Source organism: Carettochelys insculpta, chromosome 1, assembly GCF_033958435.1.
Source record: "Carettochelys insculpta isolate YL-2023 chromosome 1, ASM3395843v1, whole genome shotgun sequence".
Classification (NCBI taxonomy): Eukaryota; Metazoa; Chordata; order Testudines; family Carettochelyidae; genus Carettochelys; species Carettochelys insculpta.
Window position 1 is genome coordinate 370,504,261 of NC_134137.1, and position 20,332 is coordinate 370,524,592.

At 59.0% G+C, this 20,332-nt stretch overlaps 1 protein-coding gene across 13 annotated transcripts in view; it reads right to left on the bottom strand.

Moving 5' to 3' along the window:
• The window catches only part of GATA3 (GATA binding protein 3), a 38,018-nt gene extending 17,953 nt beyond the window's left edge, over positions 1–20,065 (bottom strand). For 4 of the 13 annotated variants that reach the window (XM_075018128.1, XM_075018118.1, XM_075018160.1 and 1 more), the window contains exons 1-4: positions 15,507–15,726; positions 6,273–6,542; positions 5,295–5,781; positions 2,183–2,713 (exon numbers count right to left, since the gene is read on the bottom strand). In XM_075018128.1, the coding sequence (XP_074874229.1) occupies positions 2,183–2,713; positions 5,295–5,535 (772 nt within the window). In that variant the 5' untranslated portion in view covers positions 5,536–5,781; positions 6,273–6,542; positions 15,507–15,726. Of the gene's footprint in view, positions 1–2,182; positions 2,717–5,294; positions 5,782–6,272; positions 6,543–8,566; positions 8,662–14,777; positions 14,940–15,161; positions 15,469–15,506; positions 15,727–16,517; positions 16,680–19,767 lie in introns of those variants that run through there. The other 9 variants (XM_075018138.1, XM_075018110.1, XM_075018054.1 and 6 more) reach the window with 6 other exon arrangements.
• Positions 20,066–20,332: the final 267 nt, after the last annotated feature.

Sequence of the window (20,332 nt, forward strand, 5' to 3'; positions counted from 1 at the left end):
CTATTTAGAGAAGGAAGGGAGGAATAGATGGGAACCGGTGCTGGGCCCTTAACATAGTGTGTTACCCCTCCTTCTCTTCCACGGGCTTCCCAGTTCCTTCCTGGCTCAGGTGGGGGGAAAGTGGGGTGCTGGATACTCTAAGTTTGCTCCTCTACTGCTGCAGTTTGCTTAGCCTAAAGAGGCCAGTACATTAGCACTGCCCTGGCCATGGGTCCCCAAGGCCTCCAGCCTGGCTAGGGCCAGGTGGAAACTGTCCCCGCCCCTCCCAAAACAAAAAATCGGCACCTCCTGACTTGAACCCATTTTTCCACCTCCCCCACTGAGGCCAGCTGCAGCAATGCACCAGGGGGTGTGGGGTGGGGAATTCTGCTTCTCCGCCGGAGGAAAGCGATGGCCGGGAGCTAGGAAGGGGCTGCGGGAGCAGAGTGGGGGTGACTCGCCCGCCGGTAAGGGGGACGGGTCGGAGCTGTCTTTGGGGCGCCGGGGAACCGGCAACACCGACGGGCCACAGCTGTGCGCGGGGGGCTTTGGGGCCGCCCCCGGGAGCTCCCAGGGCAGGGCCCCTCCCAGCCACTTTCAGAGGGTCCCTTCCCTCAGCACAGGGCGGCCAGTGGGGCCCGATCCTGCCAGGGGAGGCCCGAGGGGGCAGGATCGGGCCCCGCCTTGTGTGTGGGGGGGGTCGGGGCGAGGCCACCGCTAGCTCTCCCCCCCCCGCCCGGGGAATTAACCCACTCCTGCCTGGAGCCGGGGGGGCGGCGGGGGCTGCGGCTGCCTACGAGCGCTGGGTTTGGCCGTGGGGCGGGGGGGCGCCCAGCGGGACGGGCTGGAACAGGGCCCCGGCCGGCCGCGCTCGGGTCGGGTCGGGCGTGTTCCCAGCCGCGCGTAGAGAGGCGGGAGGGGAAAGACCTCCGCGCCCCAACCCAGGCCCCCAGAGGCGCAGCCCCTCCGGCCGCCTTCACCTGCAGCCCCCGCCGTGCCCCCGCCACCCCCACCCCCGCAGCCGGGGCTGCAAACCGCGGCGGCCTTGCGGGACGTCCCGCACCCCCCAGCCAGGCGTGGGGAAGCGGGGAGGGACCGCGCGGCCGGCAGGCTCTGGGGGCACGGCGGATGCTGCGAACGCCACTCCGGCCTCAGGGCCGGGGGCGTCGGGGCTGCTGTCTAAAACCGGCCCAAGCCCTGGGCCCCTTCACGCCCCGATCGCTCCGCTCCCCGCATTGGCGGTCACCTCCCGCTGCCCTGGTCCCTTCCCGTCCCTTTTGCGGCTGGCCCTCTGCCTCCCCGAGCCACACACCCCGGCTGCTTTCATGCCCGGAGCGCGCAGCGCTGGGGGTTTTGTGTCACTCTAACCGCATCCGGACCCTATTAAAGTTCCCGGCGCGGGATAAACAATGCAACTGTCGCGTGCAGCAGTCTGCAAATAATTGGATTAGCGAAACTCCAGCCGCTCCAGCGAGCCAGCCCCCGCCCGGGCAGCCGGGGTGAATGTCACCCTGGAAAAACCCTGAAAACTGAGCGCCGGCCGGCCCGGCAGACACCGCCCCGCGGGGACGTGGGGTCAACCTGCCCAGCTGCGGGCAGGGGGACAGATCCTGGATGGAGCTGGGTGAAAAGCCCGGGTGGAGAAATACTGGGGGGAGGCCCCAGCAAACTGCCCTTGCGCAGCGGGGCCCGGCTGGAGGGAGGGAAAGGGGGTCCTAGCGGGTCTCTTTCTCTCCTGGCCCAGGGGAGCCACTGAACCCCGGGATTTCCGGCGGGTCCTGGGGCAGCTCCCCGGGGAAGCCATCAAAGCCGCTGCCCGCCTGGCGTTGGGCCCACGCGGGAGGGTTTTACCCGCGGTGGGGATGGCTGCAAAGGGAAAGGGCTGCCAGGGATCGAGGTTCCCCTCCTTGTGGGCGCGGGGGGGATTAGCTGCCCCGGAGGAGGATGGCAGTGCCCCTCTTTACCCTCAGTGGCAGCTGCACTGTCCTCACCCCTCCCCCACTGGGGTTAATTACCCCCCTCCTAGCGGGGGGCGGGGTGATCTGGCCCATCCCATAATACGTCGGGGGGAGGGGGGGCTGAAAACCTCCTGAATGAGCCCCACCCCTTCTCCAGCCCAGGCCTGCACCGGTGCAGGATCGGGATCGGGCCCCCCCACCCCCCACTTCCCAGCCCACCGGGGCCCGGAACCCCAGAGCCCTACCTGTGCTTGACCGGGCTTTCGGCCTGGACTTGCAGCCGAAGCCGGTGGGCGAGCCCCCGATCAGGCTGCTGGGGGGGAAGAGTCCGGAGCCGTATTCTGGGACGTAGGGGGGGTAGGAGGTGAGGGGGTGGTGCGCGGAGCCGGCCGCCCCTCCCAGCGAGGCCATGCTGCCGCGGGCGTGCGAGGTCTCCGGCTTCATGGCGTCGGCCAGGGACACCTGGTACTTGATGCACTCCTTCTCGTCCGGCCGGCTGGAGCCGGTGGAGCCGGGCGTGGAGATGGAGGGATCCGGGGACACGTCCTTGGGCGGGGTGGGAGGGAAGGTGAAGAGGTGCGGGCTGGAGTGGCCGGCGGACAACGTGGAGGAGGAGGCCGGCGGGTAGACGGAGAGGGGTCCGGGGGAGCCGTGGTGGATGGAGCTCTTGGAGAAGGGGCTCAGGTTCCAGGCGCTGTGGTGGCTTCCCAGGGCTTTGCTCCCGTCCAGCCAAGGCAGCGACCCGTGGAGCAGCGGGGGGCGGCACACCTGGCTCCCTGCTGCGGGGGGAGAGAAGCGGGCCACGTTACACTCCCGCGGGGAGCCCCGCAAGCGCCGCGCTCCGCTCCCGGGGGCCCAACCAGAAGAGGCGGCTGCAGCCCCCCGGGGACCCCGGGCCACGACCCCGCCGGCCTGGCACCGACCTACCCACTCGCTCCAAGCTCCCGCCGGCCTTGTCCCTTTGCCAGCGGCCCTGCAGCCTGGGCTGGGAAGCAAACAGGTGCGCGGCGGGCGCGCGGCCCACAGCCGGGCTCAGGTGTGTTTGGCCAGGGAGCAAAAACGACCCGCGTCTTCGGATGTTGCTTATTACATTTGTCAGCCCCCTGCCCGGTTCTCCCCCTCCCCAGGGCCGCCAGCGGCCATCCCCCGGGAAGCTGCAAAGCCCCAGGGGAGAGACTCCTCCGGGCTCCTCCCTGCCCTGACTGTAAGCAACTGGGAGGCGTGGGGAGGCCCCGTCCCCGAGAAAACAGGGGTGCGCCAATAACCTGCTCTGTCAGGCCGCTTTGGCAGACGGGCCGGCGCGCGTTTGACTCAGCCCCGTCCGAGCAAGAGCGCACACCCGTTCCCAGAGCCTGGGGCTCCCCAGCGCGCCCCCATTAGCTCTGGTCCACGCCTGGCTCCCCGCACACCCCATTGCCTCCTCCTCCTGCCTGGTGCTTTGCAGGCCACTGGGCCCGGGGCCTCCTCTTAGGCGCTTGTCAAAGTCTAAGGAGGAAATTGCCGTGATGGCTGGTAGCTGCGGTGACCTAGCTCGGGCTGCAAAGCGGGGAGCCGGAGCGCTGCAGCCAAACGCTGCCTCTTGGGGTAGGTGGGAAGCTACAGTGATCCCCGCAGAGGCAGCCAAGTCCACAGCTCGTCCGCCCCCCCCCCCCCCCCCCGCCTCCACAAAGCTGCGGGACTGTATGGTGGAGAGGGGCCCGCGTGGCGGGGTTCTGGCGAGCTGCGCGCCCCCGGCGCGGTACCCGAAGCCGTTCCTCTAAAGGAAGGAGAGGGGCGTTGTATGAACGCCAAGGGTCAAACCGGCGCTGATCCCGGAAGCAGCGCGGTGGAGAGCAGGCAGGCTGCAGCCGCCAGACCGCACTTCCACCCTGCCGCACCCCGGGGGCTGGGAGAGCCCAGAACCGGGCGCAAAAGTTAACGTCAAGAGACTCCGAGCGCGGCGCTGGCTGAGCGGAGCCCCACGCCGGGCGCAGGCTCAACAAGTCAGTCCTCTGCTGGGGCGCGGGCTAGCGGCGCTTGCCCCCAGCCAGTCAGCTGGGCTCGGCTTCTTTGCCAGCCTGGGGCGGCTCCAGAGGTTCGCCCCGGTGTTTAGCCCCGCAGAACACTCCGGCGCCACGCCCTGAATTGCTCTTTTTAAACAGGGGCTGGAGAAGATTTGCTCCAAATATATTTTCCCCCGTGAAATCAGTAGGCGCGTGTCTCCTCCCTATACCTGGGTAAGAGGCTAGGGGCTTGAACGAGGAGACAGATAGGTGAATTCCCATTAAATCCGCATCCTGGTCAGCCACATACATAACCACATGTACGGGATCTTTCACATCATATTCTGCTAGCTACATAATCACATATATGGGATGTTTTGCATCACAGACAGCTACCTACACAATTACATGTATGTGATGTTTTGTATCATATACAGCTACTACATAATTATATATATGTGATCTTTCGCATCGTATAGAGCTACCTACATAATTACATGTATGTGATGTTTTGTATCATATACAGCTACCTACACAATTACATGTATGTGATCTTTCACATCATATAGAGCTACATACATAATTACATGTATGTGATCTTTCACATCATATAGAGCTACATACATAATTACATGTATGTGATCTTTGGCATCATACAGAGCTACATATATAATTACACGTAGGTGATCTTTCACATCACACAGAGCTACCTCCATAACTACATGTATGTGATGTTTCATAATGCACCATGGGATGCCCAGCAATGTATAAAAATCACTGACATCCGGCAGGAGATCCGAGAGCCGCCCTTTAATATGAGGGCTATTATTTTGCCATTGAAGGGGAATTTCACCTCCCAGCCCTGAGCACACAGACCCACGTCCGTGTCTTTTCCTCCCTCTCCTAACAGTCACCGCTACGGCTACCAAGACGTCTAAAATCCAAAAGCAAATCCAAGTGGGGCTTCCCCGGCGGAGTGGAGGACTTTCGGCGGCTATTTTTGGCGCCGCTTCTGGGAGAAGCAGAGCCCCAGTTTGGCCCAGGGTGGGATGCTGACTATTTTGTCGGGATGGAGCAATGAATATGATCTCGCCGGTTCGGCAGGGTGAAGAGATCATCTAGCGTTAGTCACGGGCCCCGCCAGAAAGGCCAGCCAGGGGTTCTGTGCAAGGACGAGGGCATTTTGCAGACGGCAGCGTCCAGGCCATGCGTTGCGGGCGCCCTTTGCTGGTTGCCTGCACCTATCGCTTTACTGCTGCAAGGGAGCAGCACATTGGGAGCTCGCAGCCACTAAGACCGTCCTATTTCCGGGGGGGGCAAAATCCTGGCCGGCTCCCCAAAGCCAACCAGCCGGGGTAAGGCAGGGAGAACTCACCGTGATGGGCCGGAGGGTATCTCGGCACCGTGGCTCGGACCGAGTTGCCGTAGTAGGAAGGGACGTGGTTCCCTTGTCCGTCGATGTTAAAAAGTACATCCACCTCTTCGGCCAGCGGGTACTGAGTTGGGTCCATATAGGAATGGCCCAGCCCCGGGTGGTGGGAGTCCGCGTGCTGCCCGTTCAGCACCGCCGGGTGATGGTGGCTCACCCACCGCGGCTGATCGGCCGTCACCTCCATCGCCTGCTCGCAGCGCGGGGCTGTGTGTGTCTTCCTCCTGGCCGGAGCTCGGCGGGCTTTCGCCTGGAAGGCGGCGGGGAGGTTACAGGCGGAGCTCCGGGGGCGCTTTTAAAAAACGAAACGACAATCGTCGATTCCACAGAGAGATGAAAAATAGCAGGGGGGAAAAAAACAAAATATATCGAGAGAGAAGCGAGATCCCACAATATCTTCCGTTCTTGGTAGCTGTGTCTCTTCTTTGATCACCTGCAGCGAGAGGGAGGAAAGGAGAAGGGCGAAAGAGAGAGAAAAAACGTGGCTGAGTATTTCTGTGCTCTATCACCTGACTGGCAGGCAAGCGAAAACAAGCCTCTTCACACAGCGAGCCTTGAAAGTCCACCTATTCTCAGGCACACGCTGTCTTTCTCTTTCGATCTCTCTCTGTACAGTGCAGCCCTGCGATGAAATAGACCAGCAGAGTTACAGACCCGGGCGTTTCTGCCGCCTGCCCCTGCTGTCTTTTGGCTACTGGTTTAGTTCTTTTTAATGTCTGGTCAGTTTCCCCCTCGCGGGGTCTGCTTAGAAGCCGCGCACGCTGGCCCTGTGGCGAGCCCAACGCATTTTCAGTGCCTGTTTTGCGAGAAAAGAAAAGAAAAGAAAAGAAAAGAAAAGAAAAGAAAGAAAGAAAGAAAGAAAGAAAAAGAAAGAAAGAAATAATAATCCTGTGCAAAAAAAAAGTTGTTAAATTCAGCACAAACCTTGGTGGAGAAAAAGTATGTGACCCAGGAGAGATGAAGTTGAAACTGCTTGATCTGATCAGATTGTGCTCTCTCCCTCTCTCTGAACCCCCACCTTTTTTCTTCTTTTTTTTTTCTTTTCTTTTTTTTTTTCTTTTACTTTTTTTTTACAGGGCAGGCATTCTTTCTGGAAGGAGCAGGGTGGCGCCAGCCGGCTCAGTGCTCACAGACAGCTGTGGCGAGACGCAACTTAAGGAGGTTCCACTGTCATCAGCACTGAATGGGCGGAGCCTGTCATGGGATAAGGAGGGGACAGGGTATTACCACAAGGAAACTGCAGCCCAGATCTTACTTACCCCCTCCCCAAACATCGCCTCACCCCCGAGCCCGGGCAGTATCTGAAAGCACAACCCGGGCGGGAGGGAAATACGGAGAAAGACTTAAAAAGACTTTTTAAGGGGGAGAAAATTCTCGTGCACTTTAAACAGAACTGTCATTCAGGGCATAACTACTAGACATGCGTGTGTCTCATTATTCCATGTTATTAAATATGAGTATTTTATTTTCCACAAAATACTCCGAACCCAGCGACTGCAGAGACGATCCTGACAAAATATACAGGTATTTCTATGGTGATTTGAATTGTCTTAGAAGAGTTTCAGAGAGCAGGTGACCGATATGTTGCGTCGCTCTATATTCCTTGCTAAACTAACGTCTCATTTTTAAATCATAACCCCTTGCAGGTCACACAGCTGATTGCTAGCAGAGCTAATCTGGGGCTACCGAATGTGTGAGAGTGCCTTAAATGTATCAAGACGCTAGAACAACATGACGACACGACATTGTTTCAGACATGCCCCTTAATTCTGGGTTGTTCTTTTATTCCCGCAGATTCCAAAGGGATCCAGGAAGCAGAGCTCGAATGTAGCGTCGGTTAACACTGGATTAAAATACAATTGTTGAAGGAGGAGGGGGAAAACGTGCGAGGAGATTGTTTGGGTTTTTTTGTTTGTTTGTTTTTCCTGCCTGTTTGTTTTCTGGTCGGTGAAACCAAGCTGCGAAGTTGCAGCTGAAGTTGCCTCCGGTTTCAGGCTGGGACTCCAAAGAGAAAGTTCTTCCTTCTCTCAGCTCCCAGTTGACCACTTTCATTGCCACAGCAGCCTCGCGTCCTCATTAAAACATTAATGCCCCATTAGAACCCAGCTGGGCTGAGCGTTCTAATAAAGTTTCTGGTCCCAGCTCAGCGCGTGAAGGAGGGCTCTGGACCAGCCCGGCAGGGACAGGCGCCGAACGGCGCGCACCAATCAGGAAGGAGCAGGAAGTGGGAGCTTGCGAAAGCCTTTCCTCATTGGCTGGGCGCTTTCGAACGGATTCGGGCCCTTCGGTCTTTTGAGCCAGTGCATCCCCTAGTGGCTCAGCGGCAGGCGCCGGCCTTTTGCCTGTGCAACAAGTTCCAGGCGGTTGCAAAAGCGCCGGGCGTGGGGGGACACAAGTTAATAAATAAAGCCGTGCACGGATCGGGGAAGGGGGCGGATTTCAAAGGCGAGAGCGAAAAAACAACAGCCGTGCAAAACCTTGGCCGCGCCTTTGAGCCCCTTTATGTGAGTACAAGCCGCAGCCTTCCCACGAGCGTTTAATTCGTGCAAAAGGCGCCACGCAGTCCACTCCCCCGCGCTAGGGGGTAACTAGAACTCGCGGTGCTTTTAAACGCAGTAGTCTCTTTCCTCGGCCTCCCTCGTGCATTCCCCCGGCTTAATGTCGCAGGACCAGCATCTCCTCCGTTTGGTCCCCAGCAGCCCCAACGGAGGTAAAACCCATCCGCATACGTCAGCCCTCTAACGCTTTAATTAGCCAATCTGTTGTTTAATATGCAAACTGGAATTGCTCTGCACACAACCGGCAAACAGAGAGACCAATTTTATAATTCAACGGGAACAATTAAACATCTTTATTGCGCGTATATTTGAGTGCGTGCAAATGTATTATTTTTTAAACTATACCCGTAGTTTGTTTAGCTCTGGGTTGCCGCTAAAATGCTGCCTAAATTCAGTTCCTTTTGAGATCAGCAGCTCTGAGGTTTGGCTTTTCCATACAGAGGGAGGAAACACCCCGCAGAACTGTCGTGCTGCCGAGAAGGAACGGATAAATAGGGGTTTATCCCACCGGAGCAGATCATGAACTCGGGGGATGCGAGACATTTCAAAGGGGGGGGGTTAAGAGACAAATCCCGGCGCTTTTAAACTCCGGCAATAAAATCAGGTGAGCGGAGCGCGCCAGAGCGAATCCCCGCTGCTCCCTTGTGGAACGAAACGTACCTCGCCGAGCACCGGCGTGGCGGTTTGCCCCACCAGGCCGACTCGATGTCAGCCTCCTTGGCGCTGCTTGTCGGCGGCAGGCAAGGCGCTCTGTGTCCTGGATCCGGGGCCGCGCGGGAGAAGTATTCAGTGTCAGCTTCCCCGCTCCGCCGCCCCTCCCTTTGACTGAGGGATTGACAGCGTGTAATTGGGAAATGGGAGGCTGTGCTTTACCCGCTCTCCGCAGCGCCCTTCGCCGGCCAGCCTCGCCGACGCCACTGGGCACTGACGTCAGGGGCCGAGCTGGGCCAGCCGCGCTGCCGAAGGGGAGCCGGCCGGCGGGCCAGGGAGCCCATTAGCAGGGCAAGCGGCGGCAGGCCGGGGCTGGAGCGAGAGGCGCTGCTGAGGGCGGGAGGGGGGCGCGCCCCGGCACGAGACCAACCCGGGAGCCCCGCGTTAGTCAACCCGAGAGGAGTTAGGTTTGGACTCGTTTTCTCCTCCTCTCCCTTTTCCTGCTGCTCTCTCGCTCTCCCCCGGATTGGGATGGAGGGGGACACGGGCAGGACACCCCCCCCCCCCCCATAGCATTTGCTCGCCGCTCGAGTTTCCTTCTAGCCTGTTCTCCGCGGGCGGCTCCTTAGTCAATTTCACCCTCTGAGCTTGCGGGAGGCTGCAGAGCGGCTCCCTCTCTCCCCGGAGGTAAGGGTCCTTTTCACTTAGTGCCCTGGGGTGTTGCTTAGCGAGGCTCCTGCCGGTCCCACTCCACTGCAAGGGGGTTTCTCTTTTAGGCGGGGGGGCACGGGAAGAGGCCCGCTTTAAAGGCAGCCCCCTCTGGCCTCTCTCTTTGCAAGGTTGCGGCGGGTGTTATGATGGACGTTTTAGTAACACCCGCCTCCGCGCCCCCCGATAGAGACCTAAATCCCAGGTGTCCAGAACGGATTGCACCTGAAATTAGCCTCGTGGGGGTCGGATGACGCGGGTGGTAATAAAAACCAGTGCTCCCAGGGCGCCAGGTTAGGGGACATCAAACTGTGTTTGGGAAGGGCCACGCGCACGTGAATCTTGCAGGCAATCCAGCGAGCGAGGAAAACGGAATACCCGCGTGGAAAGGGTAGAGTTGCAGCTCCCTGCAAAGAAAACGTATCGTTCAGCTTGTTTGCATCCTGCGACTGGGAGACGAAGGGGGAAGGGGTGTTTCAATTTCAGGCAAAGCCTTGAATACGCGCATCGGGGCGAGTGTGGGGCTCGGGTGAGGCGTGAACCTCGAGAGAGACCTACGTACTTTAGGGACCGATGTGACACTCGTCAGGGCAAAGGTTAGAAGAGCCCAAAAAAAGTCTCCGCTTCTGTAGATCTCCGACCCAACTGGGCTTTGGAAAGACGAATTCCACCTGCGCCCCCGGCCCCTTCAGATGCTTGTCTGACACCGGCTTCGCTGTGCAACTCGGGAGCTGACCTGTGGGGGGGGGGAGGGTGCAATGACTGTCCAAAGATTGTGGGGTTTCGGGGCGGGTTGAAAACAAGCCCGTCCGATGGCTTCCTTGGATTGAGAAGGTGCATTCGCCTTTCATAGGCAAAAACTAGCGAGCAAGTGTCTGCTCCTTCATCCTAAATACTCAGCCACCTCCTAGGCTGGGGATATGGCTAAATTACCGCAACACCAATACAAGAAGAGCGGCCGTAATGAACGGGCAATATATTAACCCGTTCGGGCTCCCGAAACGTGAACATCAAAGGAGGAAGTGGAGGGAGAGTGAGGGTTAAATACGCAACCCTTAATCTCACTCCCTGTACTGAGAGGGGCTTAAACGGACCGATGGGCCCTACGCGGGGCCCATTGTTGAAGCAATTATCCAAAAAAAAAGAAAACTATAGGAGGGCGTTTAATGAGGTTTGACGGCCAAGGAGAGGAGAGACCGCGCATGGCGGGTGAAGAACATCTGCAGAACGTCCCGGCGGCTGCAGCCAGATTCCCACCCCGCTTCCCCCATCAGGAGCCCCACGACCGTCCTGGGGAAAGAGCTGGTAGCCGAGGAGCCCAGGTTTGGAGATACGCACGTCTCATTGATCTGGAAGGGACTGGGAGAGGCCATCGAGCCCAGCCCCCTCGGCAGGACCTAGCACCAGCCCTCACGGTATTTGTTTGCCCCAAACAAGGATGCAGCTCACAACTGGGGGCGTTTCCAAGGCCAACACGCCAGCCACTGAGCTACCGGTCGCTTGGAGGACTGGGGCTGGCTGAGGGAAGCCAGCCCAGGAGCTGTGCTAGCGGGACCCGCTTCAGGAGGGCCAGTCCTTCCCAGCTGGGGAACAACCTTCCCCACACGTCCCTGTGGAAGCGTCTGTGGCGGGAGTTAGGTCTGTGCCCCTCGTGATGAGAAGCACCCGGTCCGAGTTGCTCCGTCTCCTTGGGGCGGGGAAAGGAAGAAGACCACCGCCCCCTCTCCCCCCCCCAGAGGACAATCGACTGACAGCGCGTTAAATGGCGTGCGCTGGGCTGGGCTTTTTACAGGGGAGGTGAAAGGGACAGGTGAAGCTGTCTAACCAGCCTCGGGCTCCGGATCGGAGGGTTACGCAAAGGACACGGTCCAGGGCAGAGCTCTGAACAGGCTTTTGCTTTTTTTTTTTCCCTTTGTAGAACAACTTGTGCTGCGCCCGGGGGGAGGGGGGGAGTGGGAAGGGGGAGAGGGAGCCCCATATTACACAGCAGCCTAATGTTAATTCTACGCCCCCCCCCCCCAGCAGAAGACTCAATCGCATAAACCCAAACAAATCCCCCCATCCCTGTGTGTGAGAGAAGGAGATGGGGGGAGGGGAGGCAGCTGAATCGTTCTGAGTTTAAAACAAAGAGCCGGCGGGGGGGGGCTTCCCCCCGCCCGCAATCAGCCAGAAATGATGCGCTGCCCCCGCCCCCACGCAGCAGATCTGTGAAATGGGACCACAAGCAGGCAGCGCAGCTAGACCAGGGTCTGTGGTTTGTTTTGTGGACAGCGGGAATTGCCCTGCAAGGACCCACGCGCGACCCTCCGCGCTCTGGAGCCAGCCACGGGGAGGGAGGGAGGTGTTTCGTATAATTCCGTCTCCTCTCCCTCGCGAGTCAGACACGCACCGGATTGAAAGAGAGACCGGATCAGCGACTGATTACCCCGTTTCCAGGGTTTTTTCCCCTTCTGGCCCTAATTTACCCTCAAAAAAAAATCCCTGATGAAGTGTAGGGAGATGGGTGGGTGGAGACGGGGGAAATCCCTCTTCTGCCTTAAGAAAACAAATTCCAAGGCTGAAAATGGGGGGAGGGGCGGACCTGTTCCTGCAGGGGAACCCCCCTCTCCCCCAACACACACACACACACACACACACACACCTTTGAAGCTGAGAAGAAGAGCACTGCCCCGGGACACAAAGTCTGAGAAAGCATCAAAACCGGCTCCGCGAGTCCCGGAGGCGCCCGCTCGGTTCCCTCGCCACATTCCCCAGCTGCGCCGCCGAGGCAGAGAGAGGAGCTGGGGGAAAGGAGAGATGCCCTGTCCGGGTGGATGAGCACCCCCAGCTCTGCTCTAGGACGGTCATCTCACTCTCTCTCTCACACACTCACACTCACACACACACACACACAGAGCAAAGCGCTTGGTACCGTCGCGTCAGTTTCAAGCTCCGACCTGGTCAATTCCACTTCTGCGTCTCAGACCTGGGGGCGTCACAGCAGGGTTTGGAATTTGTCATTTGCCACTTTTCATTTCTTTTTGTTTTTTATCTCTCTGTTACATATTCCTTGTCCCAGTTCACTGTTTCCAGATCTGAAGCAATGGGTCTGTCCCAGGAAAGCTCATCACCTAATAAATTATGTCGTTAGTCTTTAAGCTGCTACAGGACTGCTGGTTTGTTTCGGCTTTCCAAAGCGAAAGAGCGACTCGGGACTCAACACACACACACACACACACACACAGAGCTCAGCTCACCGGGATTGTATTTTAGGTACGTAAATACAATACATAAATAAATAAGATATGTAAAAATATTATAATCATATTCTGTAACCACCACCGCCGCACTTTCCAAGGTAGGGGCTTAGCGATTGAATATGAATCAGTCAGCATTTTTGGAAAGATATCTGGAGGTGGAGGGGCGGGGGAAGCCGATTTGTACAGCAAGATAACTTAAGTGCCAGTGAGGAAATGCCTCAGACAATCTTACAGCAAATAAACTTATCTTATCTCTTCTCATCACCACTTAGACGCAGGAAGAAAAAAAAAACTATTAAAAAAATCCATCCGAATGATCTTAATGGCGATAGTTGAAGAAGTTAATTTATACGCGATCCCTGCTTAAAGCCACCGATCCTTGTTCTGGTGCCTTTTGCTAGACTACTTTCGCCTTGGAAGAAGCGTGAATGTTCGGTTACGAATGCCTCTCTTTGTATTCTCTGTCCTTTCCCCCGCAAATCAATTCCACCGGTGTGCGGGTGGGTTTCTCGCCTTGCAATCAGTCACCGCTGAGGACAATTTTAATCTGCAGAATCCAGGGGGGATTTAAATAATCGACTCTTGAGGGCAGCTGGTTTTTCGTTCCAAACCAGACTTGATTTACCCCGGGAGTCCCACAAAATGGCTACGAATGAAACTATAACCAGGTTCAAAAACACACTCGAGCTTTGCTTCTGGCCAGGGGCCCGTAACAAAGCAAAACACAACTAAAATAGACGGTGGTAAGACACCAGGGCGAATGAATTAGCAGCCCGATATCCTTTGGGGTGGGGTGGGGGTGAAAACCCGACCTTTTTTTCCCCTCTGCTGAGGAGAACGTTTTGAATAAAAACGGAAGTGATCCTCTTTTGAAGGACGCTTAATTCTTGGTATTGTATCCCCTATGCTAAATTATATATACCCTCAAATAAACCCCCGTGTTCCTTCATCTATAGATATAGATATAGATATAGATATAGATATACAGATATAGAGATACAGATACAGATAAATAAATGAAGGAACACGGGGGTTTATTTGGGGGTATATATAATTTAGCACAGGAGTGCGATTATATATATATATATATATATATATATATATATATTCTGAGGCTTGTGCGGGGGTTTCGGACATGTAGCCCCCTCCGGACACGGACACGGACACGGATCACGTTGGACACGCTACATCTCTATGTACGCAGCCTCAAGGAAATCACACGCGGCTCTTTCCCGCGAAAGCTCAGGACCAGGGTTCTTCTGCGAGGCGCCCCAGGACTGCTGGCTCCGGCACGCCCCCGCCACGCTCCCCGGCTGGGTCCATTTTGCCATGGAAACCGCAGCCTGAGCGGGGATGAGTTGGTCCTTGGCTACCTGTAACCCTGGCTCGCAGCGATCGGCTCTCCCCTCGCGCGAGGTGAATCGATGCGGGAGGAACCCGGGAACAGCCAGACCCGTCACCGCAGTAGCCCGCGCGTCCCATCGCGGTCCCGGTTCGTGGGAGGCTCGTTCTCACCGTGAGGTTATCCGCCGCGCCGGGGGGCTCTTCCCCTCCAAGCGCTCCCCCGCCGCCCGGGGACGTCTCTTTTCACCCCCCGACGGGCACGTGAGAAGATCTGCTTTGCGCTGCCTCCATGCGGTCCCCTCCCTCCGGGCCACACAGCGGCGAAACACTAACCCGCGTGGGCTCCCGCCCGAAGCTCTCCCACGTCAACTCTGTCTCCCCCCCACCGCCCGAGCGAGCGCCGCCTGGGAGCCCACAGCCCCCTGGGAACCGAAAGACACCCAAGCTCACACGCTACCCGGATGACACCGCACACGAACCACAAACTCGCCCGAGAGGGGGAGGGAGAGCCGGGCACCCGCAGGACGCTCACGCTCTCGCAGCACACGCAGCGGTAGAGAAAGACCCGCAGCGAGGCGCGTTAACTGGGGCGCAACCCCGCCGGGCGCAAATGTCACTCCCTCCTCCGCGCCCGCGCAGGGCTACCCCTGGAAAGACGCAGCCCCCCCCCATGCCCAAGCCCAAGGGCCAGGGCTGTGCCATAAAAGCGCCGGCTCCCGGCGTCCATCAATAATGAAGCAAACAAGCCTGCCCGCTGATTATTAATGATCCGGTTACAGGGAAACCCATCACCTAATGCTCCCGCTCCTCCTCGGGAACAAATGGAGGTAAGAGGAGCTGCCATTTTTGCAGGGGCTCAGTTACAGCTCGTGCCCATTTCCCCAGCCCGCCGGTGCGTTTCTCAGGCAGGCAAGGACCGGCTTAAATACCCGACAGGATCCAGCGGGGGGCGAGCTCGCGGGGAGAGGGAGGAGGGCTGCGGGCTCGGCTCACTTGCCCACCTCCCCGGCCTGCAACCTGCGTGCAGCCCGGCTGGCACTCGAGACAGCCGGGGGTGGCCGAGCGACGGGCTGCGTGTGCGCGGGAGCCGGTGCATCCGGATTCAGGGAACGGCGACCCCGCCGGGGTGTGCCAGAGGCGGGGGGTGTGCCTCGGGGTGGCTGGGATCCATCGGCGTGGGTGTAATTCCACGGCCGCCTACCCGATGCAAGCGTGTGCGTGCGTGTGTGTGTGTGTGTGTGTGTGTGAGACACACAGATCACGCGTAGGAAGGACAAGGACTCGCAGGCGAGGAGCCGATCGCAGAGACTTACCCCCACGCCGCAGCGGGTACCCGCTCACGCCCTCCACAGCCAGCCCCGGCCCCGGCTACCCAGCGGGGCGCTCCAGCCTCCTTGGAGCAGCGCGGCTGCTGTCAACCGCTCCCCGGGCTCTGGCGGGGTCAGAGTTAAGCAGCTCTCGGGGCCAGCTGCGTCTCCACCTCCCTCCACCCCCAAGGTCACGGGGGAAACAAATCCGACGAGCCCCGGCGAGGGAAGCCGAGAGCGGGGCGGTGTTTCGTTGCAGACCGCGCCTGCTTGGAGCGGAGATCCCGTCCGAGCCCCTCCACGTGGAGAAGGGAGGGCCGAGGAGGGGGCGGACTGGCAGTGCTCACTGACCTGGGCAGCTGCGTCGTGTTCCCCCGCGATCGGCTGCAGAGCTAGAGGCAGAAAGGACGGCCAGGCTCAGCCACGGCTGCTGCCGGGGCCGGCATCTCTGCGACTCCCAGGGAGAAGTAAAACAGGGGGGATCCACATCCTCCGAGCGGCCACCCAAACCTTTGCCCTCCTCCTCCGCTCCTGCCGGCTGTAGCGCGGAGCAGAGCGCTTCCGGGTTGGAAAAGGGCAGCGAAGGAGTGAGAGCGATATGATGGGCACGGCGTCTCGCAGCCCGCCTGCCAATCACATGGGATGGGGCGGGAGGGGGGAGCGAGGCAGGTACCGGGCCTGACAATAGAGTAGAACGTCACAGGGCCGGGGCCAGGCACAATGGGTTAGAACGTGAAGTGACCGGGGGCTGGCACAATGGGTTAGGACGTGGTGACCAGGGCCAGGCACAATGGGTTAGAAAATGATGTGACCAGGGCCAGGCACAATGGGTTAGAACGTGGTGACCAGGACCAAGCACAATGGGTTAGAACGTGAAGTGACAGGAGCCAGGCACAATGGGTTAGAACGTGGTGTGACCAGGGCCAGGCAGACCCGCGGGCGGTCACACCTGTGAGGCTGTTTTTGTGAGGGTACTGCGGGATGAGTGCCGCCGGGGTTCGCTCCCTTTGGGGCCAACGCACTGGGAAAAGCGGTACCGCTGTGTCGGTCGTTGGGGGGCTGTTCCAGGGGGGTTGTTTCGGAGAGACGCCTCAGAGCAAGAGCCAAGCCTGTGGCGAAAACCAACCAACCACCCAACCAAACGCGTCCAGAGCTGCGCAGGAAACTGCTGCCGCGCCAGGGCCGAGGAGAAAACATCAATTGTCTCACGCGTCCCGCAGGGCGATCTGCGGCGAACACGCCCCGCTCTGGGCAGACACCTCCCTCCAGGCACAACGACCCCACACACCCCCACCCCCCCAGCTCCGCAAAGCCAGCAAGCGCGCGCACTCCCATATCCCGGGCGGGCTCCCTGCCCCTTACCAAGAGCGCGCTTCAAAGGGGGAAACAGCCCGGCCAAAGCGCTTCCTTCCGGGCGGTGAACTTCACCAGCCATGGTCACAGCCCGACGGCGAACTGCCTGAGCACCCACCAAAGCCGGCACGAGCCAGCCTCGAGCCCCGGCCGCAGCAGAGGACAGCCCGGCAGGCGGAGCAGCTGGCCGCGCAGGCTGGGACCCGAGAAATTGACCAGCATCGCCCCGAGCGCGCCGCCACCGCCGGCGCTGGTTAAACGCCCCGCGTGTGCGGCGGCGGGGACCTTTCAGCTCTCGCGCCGGTCAATCCGCACAAGGCAATTAAAAAAAAAAGCCTCTTGATCTTAAACCAACGATGAACGGGGGGAAGCCTGAATGCGCCTAGGACCCCCACCCCCCCGCCACATCCTAACCTCCTGGCTAAAACGCCGCCGAGAACGCTATTGCAAAGGGGGGGCGTGTAGCGGGGATGGCTCTGACAGCTTCCCTCACGGAGGCAGGTCAAACACCGTCTTCACCCACCGCAACAGACGATCACTTCCCTGCCCTGTTAGATCGCCTGGTCCTGGCGGGCTAGGGGCTGATTTTGACCACAACCCTTCGGCTCTGGACGGGGCCAGCGCGTGTCTATTTCAATCCTGTGCCTTCCTCCCCCACAGCGCTGGGGGGTCGCTCCTATTTCGCCCCACTGGAGAGCAAGGGGGGCGGATTTACACCCAGCAGCTGGTGCCCGGCGTGGGGGACAGAGCGACGCCGCTGTAGCGCCCCTGATCGCTGCTGCGGGTTTGCTAGGTTTCTTTTTGCGGGTGGCTGGGTGACCAGCCCTGGGCAGTGCCCGGAAAGCGGGCAGGACAGACACTTCAGCCCCACCGGGCCGACTAAAGCTGTGGGCGCGCCCTGCTTTCCAGGTCATTTTTCGGGTCGGAGAAGAGAAGGGGCCGGAACCCCCCACCTGAGTTTAGACGTACTGGAGGCCTGGTTTCTACGTGTCTTTCCCTGAGCCGGGGCGGCCTGGGGAGAGGCGATCGGCGGTGCAAAATAACCCGCTGCAGTCAGGGGCCGGCTGTTCATTGCTTTCCAAGTTATCCTGGCCACCCCGGGTACCCTTCCGGCTCTGCCCCACCAGACAAGGCAGCGAGCCCGGCCCAGCAGTGCCAAGGGATACGCGTGTGCGGCGCGCGCTGAGAGCTCCCAGTCTCAGGGAATAAATCGCTCATTCATAAAAACATCTGCCCCTCGTTCTGGGCCGGGGAGGGGGCATTTTTCCCGCTGACGCTGGCTATTGGCTGCCCCCCTTTCTAAAGCCATTGCCTTGTAAGGCGAAGCCCAGTAACCTGCTTTCCCCCCACCCCGCCCTACTCTAGCTTTAGAGATTGCACCCAAGGCAGGCGCTAAATTAAAGATAATTAGGCCGGCAGAGGAGAGTCAGGGCTACAGCAGCACGTTCATCCTGCCTGCCCTGTTAAGCGGGATCTCTTAGAAGATGGTTACACTACAGCAATCCGTCCTCAGAAGTTACTGTCGGCAGAGATGGGCCAACAAAAGTTCCGCCGGCAAATCATGTTTACACATAAAAGGGAGTGGATCTGTAGAGCTGCTCTGTCGACAAAAGCCCCCCCCCCGCCGAGGATCTACACGGCTTTTTTGAAAACAACAAAAAGTCCTGTGGCACCTTATAGACTAACAGATATAATGGAGCATAAGCTTTCCTGGGCAAAGGCCTGCTTGGTCAGATGCCGGTCTTTGCCCACTGAAGTTTATGCTACAAATTATCTGTTAGCCTATAAGGTGCCACAGGACTTCTCGTTGTTTCTGAAGATACGGACTAACTCGGCTACTTCTCCGATCCAGCCTTTTTGTGTGCGGTTTCCTTCCACAAAAGGCATTTTGTGTGTCGGCGTTTGGCTAGTTTTGTCGACAGAACCCCAGTCGTGTTGCCCAGACGGGCTAGTGTAAGCAAAGGGAAGCAGAGCCGGTAGACGTGAACCCAAAGAGGTGGATTTGCACCGCGAGGCTGGCGGAGCTTTTTCCAAAGCGGGTGTTAAGCCGAAAGGAAGCGCCGCGGCTTCACTCTTGGGTAACAGCAAAGAGGGACTCGGGAGCCGAGCCCTGTAAGCATCAAGGAAGGGATCGGGCCCCGCGTTCACCCAATGCGATGATTTGCTGCGGCGGGTTTAAGGCGCATGGTTGTTCGCCTATTAAAGCGGGTAGGGGCCACAGAAACTAAGCTGTCTGCTTGGCACTGCATAGGCACCCTGCAGGTGACGCTGAGTCAGGGGCGGGGGGGGGGGGGGCTCTGGCCGAGACTGCAGCAATGTCGGGGGTGGGAGTACTGAGGTGGGTACGAGCTAGCCGGGATCCAGGTCCCCGCGGGCAAGCGAGCAGCGAGCGGGAACTGCCGAAGAGCCGCCAGGCGCCTTCCCTTGTGTCGCGATAGCCGCCTAGGACCAAGCCCCTCCTGCAGCAGGGGCTGGTAGCTGGAAGGACACACGCCCAGCCGGACAGACAGACTGACACACCGTCAGCCGGACAGCCCCACGCAGCGACACAGAGGGAGAGAGAGACACAGACAGACAGACAGACAGACGCGCGCGCACACAGAGACACAGACACACACAGAGACAGACAGAAACACGCGCACGCACGCACACACGCGCACACACAAAACGCGCGCGCGCGCACAAACACACACGCACACACAAAACACACGCGCGCACACACACGACACGGTCTCGCCTGCAGACGATAACCGGCGATCCAAAGGTTCAAACTTCCCTAACAGCCTCTAAATGCCACCCTGGGTTTCTCGTAAATCTCTCAGCCCTCCGCGGCCGCGGTCCGCGCCCGAAGACACACGACAGCCGCGGTCAGCTCCCAGCCGGGCTGGGGGACAAGGGGAAACGCGAGCTGCATTGACACACTCGGCCGGCGCTCAGCGCTTCTCCGCTCGGCGCTCGTGGGAGAGAAAACTCCCCCCGTTCTCAACGGGCGTCCATCGAAATCAAAGCGGGAGCTCCGGGAGCCGGCGCCCGGGTCCTCCCTAAATCCCCGCGCTGCGGCTTGGCTCTGGACAGCCCCTCCGCCCCAGGGAAGGGGGTGAATAGCAAAGCGCGGGGCTGGTTTCTCCTCTAGGAGTGCAGCTCGGCTCTCCCTCCCTTTGAATTGACCTGCCTCGCCCGGCCGCCCGCCTCCCAAAATCAATAGCCGCCCCACGGAAGGAAACAGCCCCATCGGCTCGGTAAACATCCTCAGCTCTACCGCTTCCAGTGGGGGCTCGTAACCGGCCGCTTCCGCGGGGCTTCTGGGGATGTGCGGGCCCTCTATGTCCCCCTTGCAACGATTCCCACCAGCTTCACCTTCCCACGGGCAGAGACGCCACGCCAGGACGCGGTGTAAAAGCTGGGGAAGGTGCAGGAGTGGGGGAAACCTTGGAATAAATCATTCAAGTCCTTGTCCTCCCCCCGACCCCACCCCTGCACCCGATCCAAGGACTTGGGAAACCAAGTCAGAAGTAGAATTTTCCCATCCAATAGCCGTGCTTGCAAATCCCTATCAATTACCGCCGGGCTGCAAATATATATAATACATAAAGCACGTGGAAGTGGCGAATTTTAATTAAATCTTACTGCAGCTGCAACAACACCGAAGTGATTTTTCATTCGGCGCTCGCGTCTTGCTGGTGTTTTATAGCGTTTTTCTTGCCTCTGACTTTATTTTAAAATATTAGACGAGGTGCAGAATTATAAATGACTCTCCCCTTATCTGTGCTGCTCACATATCCAGGATCAGAGGAGCTGATTAAGAAAGAAGTCAGAGGCAACGT